This window comes from Schistocerca nitens, chromosome 1 (genome assembly GCF_023898315.1).
Source record: "Schistocerca nitens isolate TAMUIC-IGC-003100 chromosome 1, iqSchNite1.1, whole genome shotgun sequence".
Classification (NCBI taxonomy): domain Eukaryota; kingdom Metazoa; phylum Arthropoda; class Insecta; order Orthoptera; family Acrididae; genus Schistocerca; species Schistocerca nitens.
In genome coordinates this window covers 496,720,087-496,738,090 of record NC_064614.1, presented here as the reverse complement: position 1 = coordinate 496,738,090, position 18,004 = coordinate 496,720,087, and the positions used below count along the sequence as shown (strand labels likewise).

The 18,004-nt window shown below is 40.5% G+C and overlaps 1 protein-coding gene across 2 annotated transcripts in view; it reads right to left on the bottom strand.

Moving 5' to 3' along the window:
- Positions 1-8,709: 8,709 nt before the first annotated feature.
- LOC126252748 (pre-mRNA-splicing factor RBM22-like) overlaps positions 8,710-18,004 on the bottom strand; it is a 50,808-nt gene continuing 41,513 nt past the window's right edge. For both annotated transcript variants that reach the window (XM_049953657.1, XM_049953666.1), the window contains exon 7: positions 8,710-9,584. In XM_049953657.1, the coding sequence (XP_049809614.1) occupies positions 8,792-9,584 (793 nt within the window). In that variant the 3' untranslated portion in view covers positions 8,710-8,791. The remainder of the gene's footprint in view (positions 9,585-18,004) is intronic.

Sequence of the window (18,004 nt, the reverse complement as noted above, 5' to 3'; positions counted from 1 at the left end):
ACGTAAAAGGATATTTACTTTGAAAGTAACGCTTTCGCAATACTTCCCCAACACCTGTTAGAAATAGGTTCGTTTCAGAAGTTGCCAGAGAGCGCACATAACAGGCGACATCGCGCTTGCGCAACTACCATGACGTAGGAAGCCCATATGTACGTACGTGCAAAACATTGAAAGATTATACATTATGTCATAAAAGAAACAAGACATCAGAGGATACTCCAAGAGCATTGGAATTTCGTGAGTCTTACTAAAATGTGCACATTTAAAATGCGTATTTAAAGTGCAAATTAGTATGTCCAGATTCCCAATGACGTGGCCCTCGACCTGATATTAAACTTTTCACTGTAATTATCGGGATGTAAAGTTTTTTGAAGCACCAGTACTGTATTATATCATGTTTGATTCTTTAGTATGGCATAATGCCATACATGCTAGAATATGAAAACGTGCACTTGAAATGCAGCGATCAGTTGAAACTAGCCAGTACTGTGGAATTAAACATTTCGTTTCAAATACATTGACAGCCTAGCCTCTGCGGAAAAGGTTAATAAAAGTCAAATTTCTTTAGCAAACAGACAAAAATAGCTATTGTACTGCAAGGCGGTTAATCGTTGACTGTCAGAAAGGTGGAAATAAAATAAAATCTGAAACTAATGACATATTTTTGCCCTCCGTAATTATGCGAATGTATTTTAATTCACTTGATAGCTCCCGGCCACAGATATCCATTTTGTTATAATTTGATGTGAGAGTAAACGAAGGGGAAACAGCAAAATCACTAAATCTAAACACGGTTAATTTTCAAAAATATGTTCATCTTGTAGCGCACATCTTCCTGAAAAGTCTGAAACACAAAACATATGTGTTCGAGGAAATGTAAGATACGTTATATGGTCTTAAGTGTGCCACTATTTTGCTCTGTGGAATTGAAACGTGTATATTTTGTAATGGACGCCATCAAACTATATTCAGGACAGTGGAGATTGAAATGTCCTGTGGTGCCTATCCTGCTCCCAGTCGGCCAGTTTGACAGCCTGCCCTTTTTAAATATCGCAATTAATAGCGGATGGGATTATTTGTAATCGGGAGAACACTAACTCTTCAGAAAATTTGCAATCTTTATTGCCTATTAGCTAATAACTTGCTGTTTTGTGTGACATAAAATTAAATATAGGATACATAACACCAATAAAGACAAGAGACAAGCAAGAAAGCACACATTTCTTCACTCCTTAGCTCCTAACTTTTTTGCTCTCTAATCTTGCTACACCTTTATATGGCGTGCTTTCCTTTCTGCAAAAGAATCTGTTACCTCATCAAAGTTCGTCAAACGTTTTGCTACATGAAAAATCGAAATGCCGTTATCTAATAATAAAAAAGCTGTTAACACAAATAATACCCAAGACTGGTGTGGTTTCTCGATCTGGTTACGTCTATTTTGTCACTGTCTGCTAGATAAAACAAAACAGTTCTTTCTAATATTGCAGCAATTTTGTAATACATACCAAATAAATGAAACTTTTGGCACAAATGGTCATTTTTATAACACGGCAGACTACAATTCACGAAGTACCAATATCAAATGCCTATTAGGCCTACAACAAGCAAAAAGCTTTGTTAGAAAATAGTTTCAGATTTCAATCATACGCACCAGTTTCTCAAGTATGAGATCAATAAGTATTACGAAATTTTTATATAAAGTAGGAATCGTCTTATTCTTCCATTATTTGTGTGATGTCCCCGTTTCTTCTTCCTCGTTCTAACAATCTTGTCGTCACCAATTCTGTAGCTATTCCTGCAATTGTCAAAATTTGTTCACCTATTAACTTCACTAACCCTGCCAGAATCACAGGTTTAGTTATCCCGTGATAATTTTCCGGTTAGGCGTTATTACGTGTTCGTACAACACGTTTTCCGTGTTACTTCCAGAATAGAACTTAAGCGGCTGTTAGTCGGGGACAACTGGTCCTTACTAGAGTAGCGACCTGGCCAAAAATTTTCTGTCGAAATTTCATTTTCTTGGATACAACTAGAAGAAATAAGTAATCTTTTTCGCCTGTTATTCCTGTCAGTCGTTTATTTCCACTCTGGTAGTCTGAATCTATGGATTTCGCCAGTAATTATAACAAATCTAAGTCATTTGCAAACCCAATCAGACAGCGATTGGCATTCATCCATTCGGCTTTACTCCGTTCAGCCCCGTCCCCTTTTGTCCGCAGAAAGTTTATTTCTAGATGCCACGAGGTTTCTCCTGACAAAGAGATCGCGTACACTATGCACGCATTCAAAAATCAACTTACGATATATTCAGAAATCAACTTAAAATGTGTTCAAAAACCAACAGGGAAGAGTTTCGAAATCATATGAATAATCGATACGACAAACGTGCGCTGGAAGCTAGGCGCTTTGTGAAAAAAGTTCTTTTTCCTCAAGAATATGAATTTGGCGCCCCATTTTCCTGGTGGCACCTAGCTGCTTGCTGCGACTGCTTGCACAGCCAACAGCCACATTCCAGTAGCCAGAAGCCGGAGAATCTACAACTCAAATGCGACTCAACAGCGCATGCGCAAGAGCCCGCTCGTAACTGCTAAAACGATTCTAATGTAAACAGTAGTGATTTCACGCTCATCGCAAGTAATTTGTTGTTACCAAGAAGCATTACATAGTCTTCCCAAAGCCTTTGACATTTTGCTGTTGGCAGACGCTTGCATGAGCACTGTGTCGTCGTATATGGCGCATTTCCTTTGCAATTGAAGTTATTTTCATTTTCTCTCGTTCATATTTTATTGTTGAAGTATTATTCTGCAGTAGTGGAATACATTAATATCTTTTGTTGCAGTTTCTGTTCTTACCAGTCAAAATTACAAAAAAAAAAAAAATAACTGAAAACTAAAACAATGAAAAATTTCCGGAATTCTAAAAAATTCCCTGATTGTATACACCCTGTGGACAGTGTAAGGCGCTGAGCCTGACCAGGTTGCCTCCAAACACGTCACCGACGATTACCTGGTTGAAGGCATATGGGAAACTCATCGGTGAAGAGAACGTGATGCCAATCCTGAGCGGTCCATTCGGCATGTTTTTGGGCCCATCTGTACTGCTCTACATGGTGCTGTGGTTGCAAAGATGGACCTCGCCATGGACGTCGGGAGTGAAGTTGCGCATCATGCAGCCTATTGCGCAGAGTTAGAGTCGTAACATGGCATCTCGTGGTGGCACGAACAGCGTTATTCGACATTGTGGCGTTGCTGTCAGGTTCCTCCAAGCCATAATCCTCAGCTAGTGGCCATCCATTGCACTAGTAGCCCTTGGGTGGTCTGAGCAAGGCACGTTGTCGACAGTTCCTGTCTCTCTGTATCTCCTCCATGACTGAACAACATCGCTTTGGTTCACTCCGAGACGCCTGGACACTTCCCTTGTTGAGAGCCCTTCCTGGCACAAAGTAACAATGCAGACGCGATCGAATCGTGGTATTGACCGTCTAGGCATAGTTTAACTACAGACAACACGGGCCATGTACCTCCTTCCTGGTGGAATGACTGGAACTGATTGGCTGTCGGACACCCCCTGTCTAATACGCGCTGCTCATGCACAGTTGTTTACATCTTTGGGCAGATTTAGTGACATCTCTGAACTGTCAAAGGGACTATGTCTGTGATACAATAGCCACAGTCAACGTCTATCTTCAGGAGTTCTGGGAACCAGGGTGATGCAAAACTTTTTTTGATGTGCGTATATTTCATTTTTAAAGAGAATCACACTGAATATTACGTTGGTCTTCTTGGACTCATTGACCTTCCTAATATGCTAGTCCCACTTTATGCCAACACTCTCCCTATCCTGCACATCACAGGATATTATACCGTGCACTAGCCAGGAAAAAGAGCAGTTCTACACAGCTATCCACTGCAGTTCAAAGGCCTGACCTATTCTACAACAATGAAAAATATGAAATTTGAATAGACACCCATGATTATAGTTACATTTTCTGTCTGGATCTGGATTGCAACTTATTGATAACACTTAATGTAGTATTTTAGCTTATTGATACTGCCAGAGCCGGTGCCTCGAAGATTCCTGTGGGTGCCAGAAGCTGCACTTTAACATCACCACGAATGAAGAACCTCCAAGCTGCTGATCAATGAAGATCACGGGAACAGTGTTATAAGTGGCACTCACCTGAGCACCCACCTTCTAGTCACAAGTACTTCTGTGATGCTAGCTGGTGTCAAGTGTTACACCACAGAGTTGATAGCTAGCTGTTCCAGCAAAAATTCCGTGTTCATAGACACACTCATTTGTCTGGCCTCTGCTTGTAGCTAGCCACGAGCTGTCAACAGTGTAGCATTTCTTCACCCACAAGTTGAAATATTTATTTAATGTGCATTAATCTTTTGCTTGTCTGTCCAGATTCCTACAGTGGCAAATCCCTTTTCCACCCAATTTATCATTACAGTGAGGACATAACATTTCAGTCCTTGGAACATAATGGTTACTGATTTGGATCACAACATCTGGCAACGAACCATGTTGAATCTACGACACCACATTGTTTTACTTCCTTTGTTGCCTACTTTTTATCACTTTCTGGGCATTTTTGTTGCGCTTTTACTGTTTGTGATTGTAGACATTTGTGTTTCAGATTCAGGTTTGCCATTTTTGTTCAATTTACTTGTTTGTGCTGCCACATATTGATTTAACTTTAGTATTTTTTGATATGCCATGGATACCTCAACACTCTCCACATGCCTGCTTTGCACTTACTTGTGCCACAACTGCAAGTGCCTTTGGCACTGACACTGGATCCAACACACTTTTTTCAGTTACAGGTGCAACCAATGATTCAGACTACTGAGTTGAGGGGCTTCATTCAAATGCAGATGGCAGCCAGTGAGAATCACAATCAGATGCCACCAACTATGGCAGTGCCACAAATTATGCAGCCATCATTAGTGCCACTGTTTTGCCCATTTGAAGAGCACAGTGTTGAGTATTTGACCCACTTTGAACAATCGTGTGTGGTGATTCCAAAGGTTCTCCAGAGATATGTTCTTAGCGTGCTTTATTATGGTCACTAGGGCATGGCTTACACCAAGCAAATAGCTCACCAACATTGCACCTGGTTTGGTATGAACTCACAAACAGAGCAGATGACAGCTCAATGACATGCTTGTGCGGAACACTAGCCAGTTCCTCCCAAATGGTTGTTTGATAGGTTGAAGCCTGAAGCACTTGGATTTTGCTGGACACTACTGGAACACTCATTGGCCAATTGTCATCGACACTGCAGCAAGGTTCCTTTTGTGGTTCCCATGCACTCTATGATCACAGGTTGCACCCTCCAAGACTTGCAATCTATATTTTGCCTTGAGGGTCAAATAGAGTTGCTTGTGACACACTGGACCTCAGTTCGCATCTGCAGAATTTGATGACTTCTGTACAGCCAATAGCATTAGTCACATCCAACATTCACATTTCACCCACAATATAACGGTGAAACGAAATGCTTTGTTCACACTTTTAAGCAGCAGATGGATTAACTATGCAGCCGCCACATGCAGAACCAAGTTTCATTACTGTTCTTGTCATTCTACCACTCCCAGCCTCGCATCACCATCAGAGTTGCTTCATGGATGGCACCACCACCTCTTGCTGTACTCATTGCAGTGGCCAGCACCTGCTTCACCCACTCAGGCAATGTACCACACTAATGATCCAGTTTTTTTTTCCAGATCATACAGCGGAAACAAATACTGGGAATACAGAGCAACTGCAGGGTTTTGGTACAGGGTCCAGGCGGCACCTAAATCAACTTCGTGCCTGTAAATTGCACAATCTTTTCACTGACTCTTTGTTCCCAGATTCACTGCCTGTCCGAATAATGCATCCTGTATCCTCTCCAGCTATTTGGGATCCTGCATTGCCAGCACCTGGCTCTGAACTCATGGATCAGGATCCTAAACCTCATCCGCCACCAAGTATGCAGCAGACATCCACAGGTGTTGTTGCCTCCTCCTCTCCACAGCCAGCCTGGGGGCCACTGCACTACTTCAAGACTTCGTTGCAGTTCGACCACCAAATGACTTCGCACCATAGTTGGATGCAGGGGAGCACCCTCTGTATTGTTTCTCAATTTGGCGTGGACAGGAACTTGGCACCAGCCACAGATTCGGCTCCTATCGCCTCATCCCTCCCCCCCACCGCTGTGCTTGCAGGCGTCATCACTGTATGATAAGTGACTAGGTTCGGCGGTGGGGGTGGGAGTGTATTATCGCTTACTGTTGGAGCCGGTGCCTCGAAGATGCCTGCAGGCACCGCAAGAGGGTGATTTGAACATCGCCACGAATGAAGACTGCCAGGACAGCGTTATAGTGTAAGCAGTGGGCACCAGTCTTACAGTTGAGAGTACTTCTGTGTCACTAGTTGGTGCCGAACTTTACATCGAGTTGTTGATAGCTAGCTCTACCAGCAAACATTCATTTTACACAGACACATTCTCGTCTCTGGCCTGTGCTTTTAGGCAGCCACAGCTGGCACAACTTGTTAAACAGTGTACCATTTCTTCACCCCACAAGTTGAGTACCATATATTAATTTAAAGTGCAATTGTGTCAAGAAATCTTCTGCTTGCATGTCCAGATTCCTAAGGTGACAGATCGTCTTGGCCATCTTCTATTTATCATAAGTAGTGAGGACTCCTCAGGACATAAGGTTACCGACTCGCATCTTAATACTTACAGACACCAACAAAGTTTAGAATACGTAATTAGAAACCCAAGGCTAAATATGTGAAGAAAACATACAAGCATTGTGAGAATATGTGCATGCGTACCAGGTCATACACACCAAAAGAGAGAATTGGATACAATGTTCCTCGTCAGGCCATTACACATTATCATCATATGTTATTAACAATAATCGTGGATGGTAGATCCTACTGTATGAAACACTAAATTACAACAGTTTATATTTAGAACTGAGTCACTAAAATGAATGTCACATCTAGAGAAAGAATATCTATTCACAACTTTGGTACCAGTCCTGACCTTATACTTCCCACACAAAAGGGCTACACCACCAACTTTGACACTTGTCATGTGAATCCATCTCCCTCATTGTAACACCCTTGATCTGCTCCTGGAGTCATTTTTTTTATCCTCTAATTTTCAGTATCACTCTTTCCCAGACTCATTTTCCCCCTCACATCCCTCCCTTCTCTTCTACCCATTTTAAAACGGTCACTCTTTTCAGTGGTGATTTTTCTACTGTTGTTTACAGCCATTTGTCATCCCGTCTTCTGGATCTAATTACCTCTCCATCGCCTTATGCTGACCCAAGGTGCTGTTCCTGGTCCCAGAAAAATAAGTATAAACATTGAAATAGAAATGACTTGCATCACAACTTTTTGAAGGCCCATGGAAGACATTAAAGTAGATGTGATTATCAGATTGCAACACTTTGGCCTAATTCACTGTATCTTCAAAGCCCTCAAACGTCTGAAATTGAAAATGTCACAATGTGTATACTAAGGTAATAATCAGTTACTTAACTTATCAATGATCATCCTCATTGCCTGTCTTTCCTTTATTATTCTAATTCTGTTATGTAGTTTAGGCTGCAAATTTACTACCCCAAGGACAGAGCCTACAGGTAACACCACATACTATCTTCTAACTCATTAACCATTTTATATCAGTTCAAATGTTTTTTTTCCCCACCTGAGTTTTAAGCCTAATGGAGTGAATGAGCTGTAAAGTAATTTGATATTTTCATGTCACACTTTCACGGCAAACTGATAACATAAACACGTAAAATTGCAGCCATCCTTGTTGATCAGTTATGCTACTTCTCAACACAAACAACATAATGTTCAATCTGACAATATCACACTTGAAAAGCCTTGTTTACACGAAGAGCAACGAATTAAACATTTTCACAAGTTGTTACAGATGAACAACAACAAAAGCAAAACAATATAAAGGAATGTAGTATAATTAAATCAGGTGACGGCGAGGGGAATTAGATTAGGAAACACGGTCAGTTTTGCTACTTGCACAACAAAATAACAGATGATGGCCAAAGCAGAGAGGATACAAAACATAAGCTGGCAGTGACAATAAAATTGTTTCTGAAGGAGAGAAATTTCTTAACATAAAATACAGATTTAAATGTTTGGAAGTCTTTTCTGGAGGTATTTGGAAGTGAAATGTGGATAATAAACAGATAGCAAGAAGAGAATAGAGGCTTTTGAAATGTGGTGCTACAGAAGAATGCTGAAGATTAAATGGTTGATAGTGCAACTAATGAGGAGGTAATGAACAGAATTGAGAAAACAAGAAATTTGTGGCCCAACTTGATTAAAGGAAGGGATCGTGGACAGGACACCAATTTAGTACTGGGTTGCAGAAGTTATTAAGAGATGAAGAGGATTGCAGGGGATACAGCAGCATGGAGAGCCACAGCAAATCAGTCTCCGAACTGAAGACCACAACATCAACATTACGCACTTGCTTTTCAGGTTATGTCACAATACTGAGATCACACAGTGTTACTTTTTACAAATATATTTGCCTTGATTTTTCAATTTAATCTGTACATATTACAGCCTTGCTTAAGATATATTTCAATTACTTTATTCAGTATGCTGTTATCTGCAAACTTTGTTTGGCAAAGTTTTCAGTTTCTATACAATATTTATAAAAATAAAGTATTTAATTTATAATTTTTTCCCATTTTATTGCAAATATTTTTCATTATACAATTATGTCACAACATTATCAATGGCATCACGATTAATCATCTCCAGGCCAAGTTTTACTTTTGGAAAGGCCCTGAGCAGCTCCCAACCGGGCGGGATCTTGCGAAGGATAATGTATCACAGGTGTTTTGAGTGGTGGGCCTGGTAGCGTACCTGGAGGTACTAGAGGTGCAGGATTTGGTGGGAGCTGAGGGAGTGCTGGAGCAGTACCAGGTGGAAACAGAGGTGCCTGTGCTGCAGCAGCAGCTGCTGCTGCAAGGCCGAATGCTGCAGAGACAACAGGTGCACGGACAGCTGTGGCAGCCGATACTGGTGGTCCCGGTGGACGAGGTGGAAGGGCTCGAACATGAGGAGGAAAGAAGAATGGCGGTGGACCAGGAGGACGTACTCCTGGTGGAGGCCGAGGTACAGGTGGTGGTGCAGCCAAAAGTACAGTAGCTGGGTTGGGTGGTGGAGGCATAGGAGTTGTGGCTTGTACAGCAGGCACAGTTGCAACTGTAGTGGGAAGCACTGTATCATCGCTAGCCCCTAAATTAAAGAAATTGTCTCGAAGTTCAACTGGGGGCATTGGCAGTGTTCCAGGCAAACCAGGTACAGGTTCAAGCCCCTCAGAACCTTCAGCACCTTCTCGTCCACCATTAGCTCCTTGGCGGCCTTGTGATCTTCCCCATTTGATAGTCAGGCGACGTCCTCCTAGGATTAACTTGTTGAATGTCCGTTCTGCTGCAGCTTCGGCAGCCGAGCGTAAAGTAAACTGAACAAATGCACACTGCTGTCGAGGAACCAGGGTAATAGAACGGATCTCTCCATATTGGTAAAAGTGGTCCCTGGAAGAAATAATTATATGGATAGAATATTTGAACAATTTAAAATTCTTCTCATAGCTACAGTGGGAAGTATGCAACTGGTAAGCAATTAAAACTGAATGAACTCTTGATAAAATGGGCTGAACTACAGATATTTCCACTTAAACAGAAAATGTTGCTAACGAAAATAATCTCTTAAGATCAGAAACAACAGATCTATATATAAAAATGAGTTCTGGAAAAGATTAGGAAAAAAACAGTTAAACAACTGGTATTAAAAATAAGCATGCATTTCTTAAATTACCTCCTTGTGGTCAGAAAATGTATTTACATTCACTAGAGACTAAATGATTGATGTCTGCTAGTGTCAAACTTGAGTGATATGGATATTCAATACATGATTAGTAAATGATAAGTCAACACATATTCCTCTGTGTGTCTGAATTCCTCCTTTTTTATTATCATGGTCACTTTGTGAGAAAGATATTGCCTTATCTCTTCCATGGAAAATGTACTTCCAGAATTTTAAAAACCTTCCTGGGATAGAGTAATGCCTCTCCTGTGTATTCTGTGGCTTCTATAAATACTGCACAGTGAGTATTTCACAATTATGACCAGTAGTCGAGAATCCCTTAAACAGGGTTTTGTAAGCAACTTTCTCCATAGAAGAATTAATTTTCCTCAGGATTCTTCCGATGAATCTCACATCTACCTTTCTTAGTACTTACCGTTCCGCCTTAAATCCATCCAGATGCACACCACCTAGTATTTTACAGTTGTATCTTTTCCCAGTGACCTAGCATCCTGTAGGAGGGGAGTTGTTTAAAAGAAAGTACTGCACGCTAGTGCAGTGTAGCAGAATCTGCATTGTGTATCTAAAGTGTTTTCTGCCCTCATTATTCAAATTATGTATAATGTAAGTCCAAATTTTGATTTTAACATCTTAGTCGGTATGTGAGGGGTATACAGGTGAAAATAATGATCTTCTTGTGTAGTATAAAGCACAAAACATTAGCCTGCGAGACCGGGAGGTGTGCCACACTTAGATCAAATTCAGACAGTGGATTAACGACCATAGGCTGATACACAGGTCAGCCCGAGCTGATTTTCAGGCGGTTAAATAATAAAATAAAAACTGCCAAACCTTAGAAAAGAAGAGCCTGTACTGGTCAGGATAAATGAGAGGGGAAAGAAAGAACCACGAGAAAATAATGTTCATGGCTTACCTTGCAAATAAGTTCTTGAAATTTTTTGAGTCTCTGTCTAAACAAAACCTACTTTAAATCATGAAACTTTTATTCAAAGTTTCACCATTTTTCATTATATCAATTTGGTGTGTGTGTGTGTGTGTGTGTGTGTGTGTGTGTGTGTGTGTGTGTGCACGCACGCGCGCGTGCCTGACTGACTGATGCGGAGTCCTAAATAATAGGTAGACAGATGTAAGTGAGCACTTTCACACATGACAAACTTCTTTATGATCAATTAGAGTCACTGCAGCATCAAATCCCTGAGTCCCTTTGGACAGACAACAAAATATTTTGCACTTATGGCAATTTCTAGTATTACTTATTATATAACTTAATAATATCCACCTTTTAGTCAATCTGCCCATTACATCACATTTTGTTATGCCTAGGGACAGTTGCCAGCTTTAAACGAGACTTATTACCTGAAAGTTCTCTGCCCATTGCAACAACTTTCTAATTCTATCACTTCTGGGTGCAGAACTGCAATGCCTGTGAAGAACTAAGGAAGACATTTTCAGCCAGATTAAATGTTTGAACAAACCTGAGCCGTGGCGCGGCACTCGGGCGCAAGACGCTATCGATTACTCCTCTGGTTGAGGTTGGCACTATGTGCGATCGCGCGCGCCTCCTGACGGAGCGGGGTCCTAACGAGGGACTGAGTGTGAGTACGGGAGTCTGGGGCGGACAGCAGGGGAGAACGGACATTGCAGTCACACTCTGAGGCGACAAGAGAAGAGTAGTTGTGTACGGCCGAGAAGGGAGCGTTGAGCAAGGCGGCAGTCAGCATTGCTTTCCGGGGGACAGAGAGTTGCGGCAGTCCAGCGAGCAGACACCAGCTCCGGGAGCAGTGCTCCGGTTTGTGGACATGACGTGGGTCGTATTTTGGCGCAGTATAGTTTGCTTGGTACGCATCTGCTGCTCCCTTTATGCCCACGTGTGTTGTTCTGTCCGTATATGCATTGAAAAGGTTACGCTATGGCTGGAACAGTGGCTTGTGCTTTACGTTCATGCACCGACTCATTTGTTTTGCTGAAGGCAGCTGTAATTTCAGAGATTTTTTTTGTCGTGACTGTCTTAGCCCGGTGGTGCCTAGTATCCGAGAACAAGACAGCTAACATGTGACCTGCTGTTTTGGGTTTTGGAGTCCTGTTTGGGCAACCTAGTTATCACGCACACAAATGTATTGCTGCCGAGTGAGGTTAGTCCTAATCTTGTGGAACTGAGCTTTCAGTGACTGGCTCGTCTGCAAATTAATTAATTTAACCTTTGTGGTGTGTTGTTTTTTTGCTTTCAATGGTGAATTTCTTGTCATTCATTTGTGTATGTTTTGCCGTTAATGATAACTGTGAGTAAGATAGCAAGGTCTTGTAGGGCTTGCGTATCGTGACTGTATTTTTGGCAACCGTTTAATTTGATTTCTTGTTTATCGGTCTGGTGAAAACTTATGCCAAGTTAACTAATTTCCGCCTGTGGTCCGGAAGTTGGTTTGAAGGTAAATCCGTTGGTAAATCTTTACTGGACCTAACTGTTAACTGATCTTGCGTTGAACTAATGTCATTATTAAATCGTTTCTTGTGTGCTATAAATTGTATTACCATAGACAAGGAGACAAGGCACATTCTGTGGTCGAGGGGTAGGCACGGTTGCTGCTTTGCACGTGGCGTCTTGTTGCTCGCTATCATTTCCTGCGTTAGTACGGGCGGAGTGAGATTTGTTTGCTCGCGGTTGTATGACCGCTAGTCAGCTGTGCCTGCTCCCACTTCAGGGTGTGCCGTGTTTCGTAAGGCGTACGCCGACTTTCAGTCACTGTTACTCCTGTCTTGCTGTCTGTCGCTTACCGAAACGTTAGTCTGTTTTAGCATGGTGGCCACTGGGCCCTGACGATGTCGGTTGATAACCAGCGTTGGGGCAGTCGTCCGCTCTGAGTGGCTTCGGTTGCTTGGACTTGGCAGTGACCTTCTGGTTAAACAGATCAAACTTGTTTATTTGCTGTAAATTTCTAAGTAGTTTGTGAGAAAAGCTGTAACTCAGCTTTTCATGATTTTACACAATTCAAGCATTTTGGTAAGGCATTTTCCTATCTATGTTTTATTTAAATGAGAATTCTTTATTAGGGTTATTCACCTGTTGAAGCTTAACATAAAATTTGTAACTTAGCTTTCATGATTTTACTTAATTTAAGCATTATTGTAAAGCAGTCCTTTATCTACGTTTTATTGATTGGTAATTCTTTATTGGGGTTATTCAATGGTTGAAGGTTAACATATGTTTGTAACCAAGTTTATGTCCTTGCTTAACTGAGATTTGTTAAGAGCCTTTATTGCTGGAAGATCATTAAAGCTTGGGTGCTTGTAATTGTGAATATTGTTGTCTGTCTATGTTGTGGGCTACCCTTCCACTTCCACAGTCAAGCTGTCCTATCTACCAGTACAAAACCCCAATAATAATGTACTGAGGTATGTTTAACGCTGCATTCAGTTCTGATGTTGTCACTTGATTAAGAGTATCATACTAAGTTCTGTTTTCTAGGAAGTTTTCCTTCTAATTGTACAATGAGATGACAAAAGTCATGGGGTACCTCCTAATATCATGTCGGACTTTCTTTTTCCCAGTGCAATGCAGTAACAAGACACGGCATGGACCCCACAATTTGTTGGAAGTCTACTGCAGAAATACTACGCCACACTGCCTCTATAGCAGTCTGTAATTGCGAATGTGTTGGTGGTGCAGGATTTTGTGCATGAAGTGACTTCTCAATTACGCCTCATCAATGTCCGATGGGATTCATGTCAGGTGATCTGGGTGGCCAAATCATTCGCTTTAATTACACAGGATAGTCTTCAAACCAATCGTGAAAAATTGGGCCCAGTGACATGGCCCATTGTCATCCATAAAAAATAAAAGTCCATGAATGGCTATAAATTGTCTTCAGTAGCCAAACATAACCATTTACAGCCAATGGTTGGTTGAGTTGGTTCTGAGGATGCAATCCCTTCTGTGTGAACACAGTCCACACCATTATGGAGCCACCATCATCTTGGACAGTGCCTTGCTGATAACTTGGGTTCATGGCTTTGAGGTGTCTGAGCTATACTCGAAACCTACAATCAGCTCTTACCAACTGCAACTGGGACTCATCTGACCAATAAGCTGACATATTTTGCATATTTTCAGTCAATAATGTTGTACGGAATAATTTCATAGTTAAGAAAGAAAGTCTTCATTGCACAAAAACGTGCTGTAAGAACAATACGTGATGCTCACCAATGATCATCTTGTAGATATCTGTTTAAGGAATTGGATGCTTGACTATTGCGTAGCAGTATATTTAGTCCCTCATGAAGTTTATTGCAAATAATCCACTGCAGTTGAAAAGGAACAATAAGGTATATAATTACAACACCCGTAGGAAAAATGACATTCATTACTCCACATTAAGGTTGTATTTAGCACAAAAATTTTTGATCACTTATACAGTGATATAAAACGTCTGACAGTCAGCACAGTAAAATTTGATAAATTTGGAAAGTTTCTTCTGGACAACTTCTCCTTTCCACAGAAGAATTTCTGTTACTGTAATGTGTAAAAGGTGGTGATTAGGAATTACTAACTCACATCTGTATATCTTTTTCTTTTCGTAAAGAGAGAGAGAGAGAGCAGGCAAGGTTAGAAATGTTCAGAATGTAACTGTATGTACAAATTAATTTGCAAAGTAAATGTAAAATGACTCATTCCACATCATTTCGATTTATTGTACAAAATGATCCATGGAATGTGTAACTAACTAACTTAGCAATGAGAAGTGTGAGAGATATTACACGACATATCACTCCACAGATTTATTTGGAATAATTTGTTGGTGGACTCTGAATTATCTTCTGCACTATTACACTATTAAACCTGTCTAAAGAAGGGTCACTAGCCTTGCTTGGTTCTGCGAGGCAGAATTAAACTTCTCCCTAAAGTCACTTATTAAGTGTACGTGAGAACACCCCACCTCAAGTTTCCATGGGGACACATGGAGTTTTATCATATTCTACCAGACCTTGCCATATCCTCTCTAGTGATCTCTTTCAATACTTTTTACAGAATGTAAGGCATCTAACTTTTTGGTTTATGTGGAGTGAATTGGAGGCCAACATGGCAAGTGTAGTTCCAGTTGGAGTCATAAATGAAGCATACAAGTAGCCCACTGCAAAGCAGGTAAGAATATGAGCAAGTAAGTAGGAAAGTGTTAAGTCCATACCTGTATAAATCACTTTGCATTCAGCTGGTGAGTGGTTGCTGAGGCTTGCACATCAAGCAAAATTGTGTTAGTGTTGGAAGTTAAGAAAACTGGAGTGCTAATCAAACAAGAACAAAAAGTATATGCTTGTATTCATTTGTTATCACAACAGTTCCTGGGCAATAAATAGTTTTGTTTTAACTGAGTTGTTTTCCAAGTAGTGGATAACTTGATGTATGAATACTCCGTATCATCATCTTTGCACTGATAACTTACAAGTGGTGACTGTAAGAGGACAATTTTCGGTGAAGTGTATGTAGGGAGACTAAACAGAAAGAACAATATTATAATTAAAATGTGACTGTGAAACAACTGACAGTATGCACCAACAATAGGCGGGAGGGTACGTACTGCTGAGCGGAGAGTAGGAGCCAGTTTAGCGAACCATGCAGCCAGAACAGAGTGGCTGGAACATAGTTTGTAACAAATGGTGAATAGGATAGATGGACAGCATTTACATGATTGAACAACGGAAGAAAATGCAATCATGACATGGAGCAGCCTTCAATGTTGCAGAGCATGCCACACTACTTGACCGCAACAGTTAAGAGACAGCAAAAAGCGAGTATCACAAGAAGCAATGCCATAGTTTTGCCTGGTATCGCTGCAGTAAAATACCTGATTTGAACAGTTGCACTTTCTGGAGTTGTTGTGATTTGAGAATTTCTGTGTCAATTCTAGAAGCACTCAGCACTTCTACCGCCTCGAACACATGATTTTCTGGATATGAGTGTCGGATGGAAGAATCCTACCTACTGCGCGTCACATGTTTGTGAGTGCAGGTTTAAAATCAGTCACGGGAAGAAAGTAGACGCGGCGGATGAACGGCACCGACAAGTACCTGTCGGGCAATCCATAGGTGTTTTAGTGAGTGTGTAAGGAAGAACCATGGAGCTTATATGAAGATCTGTGCTTATTGTGTCATTGACTATCGTTATTAAAACACGGACAGTTGGGGGGGGGGGGGGGAAAGACTCTTGAAAACTCTTGACGTAAGATTGCTACAGGCAAGACTTATTTTCTGATTCCTGTTAAGAAAAGTTATGGTATTCAAGCCAACTTTCTTTTATCTGTAATTTAATTTGTTTCTGATGTTCAACTGTATGAGGGACTTACTGGAAGTTATATATTTATATTGAAAGTTAGAGTTATTATGTATGAAAGTCAAATACATTGTTAATTGACAAAAAGCAAAGTTTGCATGTCTACTTATTTCATAAGTAGAAAGAGTCTAAAAATTCCTGTACCTAGCGTTATTTGGCGGAAAAGAAGTCGAGAGGGTTTCCAGCAGCTGGCTATCCAGTAAAGAAGAGTGGCTGCAAATTCCAAGTCACCCACCTTGTAAAGAAGTTTAAGGTGGTTAGGGGGAATAAACCAAAAAAACCCAGATTCACACTCACACCAAGTCGTTAGAATGTGGCGACTTGTGTGAAAGGACCGAGAAAACAGGAATTTTAAGACAAAAACAATAGAAGAAGCTGTTAGTGTTACCATAGCAACCAAACATAACAAGACAAGGGAATTACTCTGAGAAATTGGAATATGTTCAAGTATCCAATGGAGCAAATTTAAATGGAAAAATGGTAAAGAAATAAAAAATTCACAACGATAAAGCAGCAAAGATGATTTCGATGTATTTGTCTAAGAAGAAATACCCATAGAACACTTCAACCAAGAAGGTCCAGTGCGCAGAATATATAGCTCTTGCGTGCATCACGAGGACGCAGACACGGAAACCAACATACACCCTACGCCGCCGGCACCAGCTGCTGTTTACCAGTGCTGACCTACCTCCACATCCGCTCATCTACACAACGCGAATTCTACGCCGGGTGAGTGTTCAACAAAACTTGATTACTTTAGTATGAAGTGGAACAAGATACTGCTGAGCAAACTTTTATTGTGTAATTATCATATTTAAAGTTAGTTTTAAATGCTTACAAGAGCTAAAGCATATAAAAGTATGGAAAATATACAACAGGTTGGGGAAAATCAAGACCCAGCTATGGCCTTGAAAATTAGCAAAGAAGTACCTGACTGGGCTGAGTTAAACTCATTAAGTTCTCAATTAAATACCCTGAGTGAAGCTTTAAATACTCAGAGTGAAACTCTTGAGTATTCAAATGACAAATTTAGGTTTGTTAAATGCCAAAGTCAACTATTAAAGCAAAAACTAGTAATTTATATTAAGGCTTGGGTGGTTTGAAGACTGAATTCGACACTATAAGTAGTAGAATAGAGAATTTAAAAGTAGATTTAAAGAACGAGTTGACAAATTCTTTGACACTCATATAAACCATATGTTTACTGACCTTAGTCAGAAACAGAGTAACACTTTTCAAGATTTATTGAAAAGGTTAGAACTTAACATCGAGAACAAATGTAATAATGTAGAATACAAACTTATGGAAAAGTTAGGATCTTTTGAAAACGTGTACAATATTAAGTATATAATGATGTAAGGCAGGGCTTGAACACTTTGAAAGAGAGTGTAGATAAGCAGAACGAATTAATGCGTCATTCGATTGCAAATTACAGGTGTCAATAGACAGATATATAACGTAGAAATAAATTTCAAAGAGAAAATAGCGAACTCTGACATTATAAATGTAATTAGTTTGGAGGAACAATTTGGAGAAATCATAGATCAAAAGGTTACTGAGAGAATAACATCCTCCGAAATCAATGATACCGATATCAGGAAGGGTATGGACGATCTGTGGAGAGAAATTAAGCTTATCCAAGATAAAGCAGAAAAAAGGGTAACTTCACCTAATGTTGTATTAACTAGTGAAGCGATGACTGATTTGCAATGGGGAGCTAATTCAGTGTTATCTAGACAATTCCCTAAATTTAAGCTGGACGGAGAGGTACATCCAACCCATTTCTTAAAAAGATTTAACCAAGCT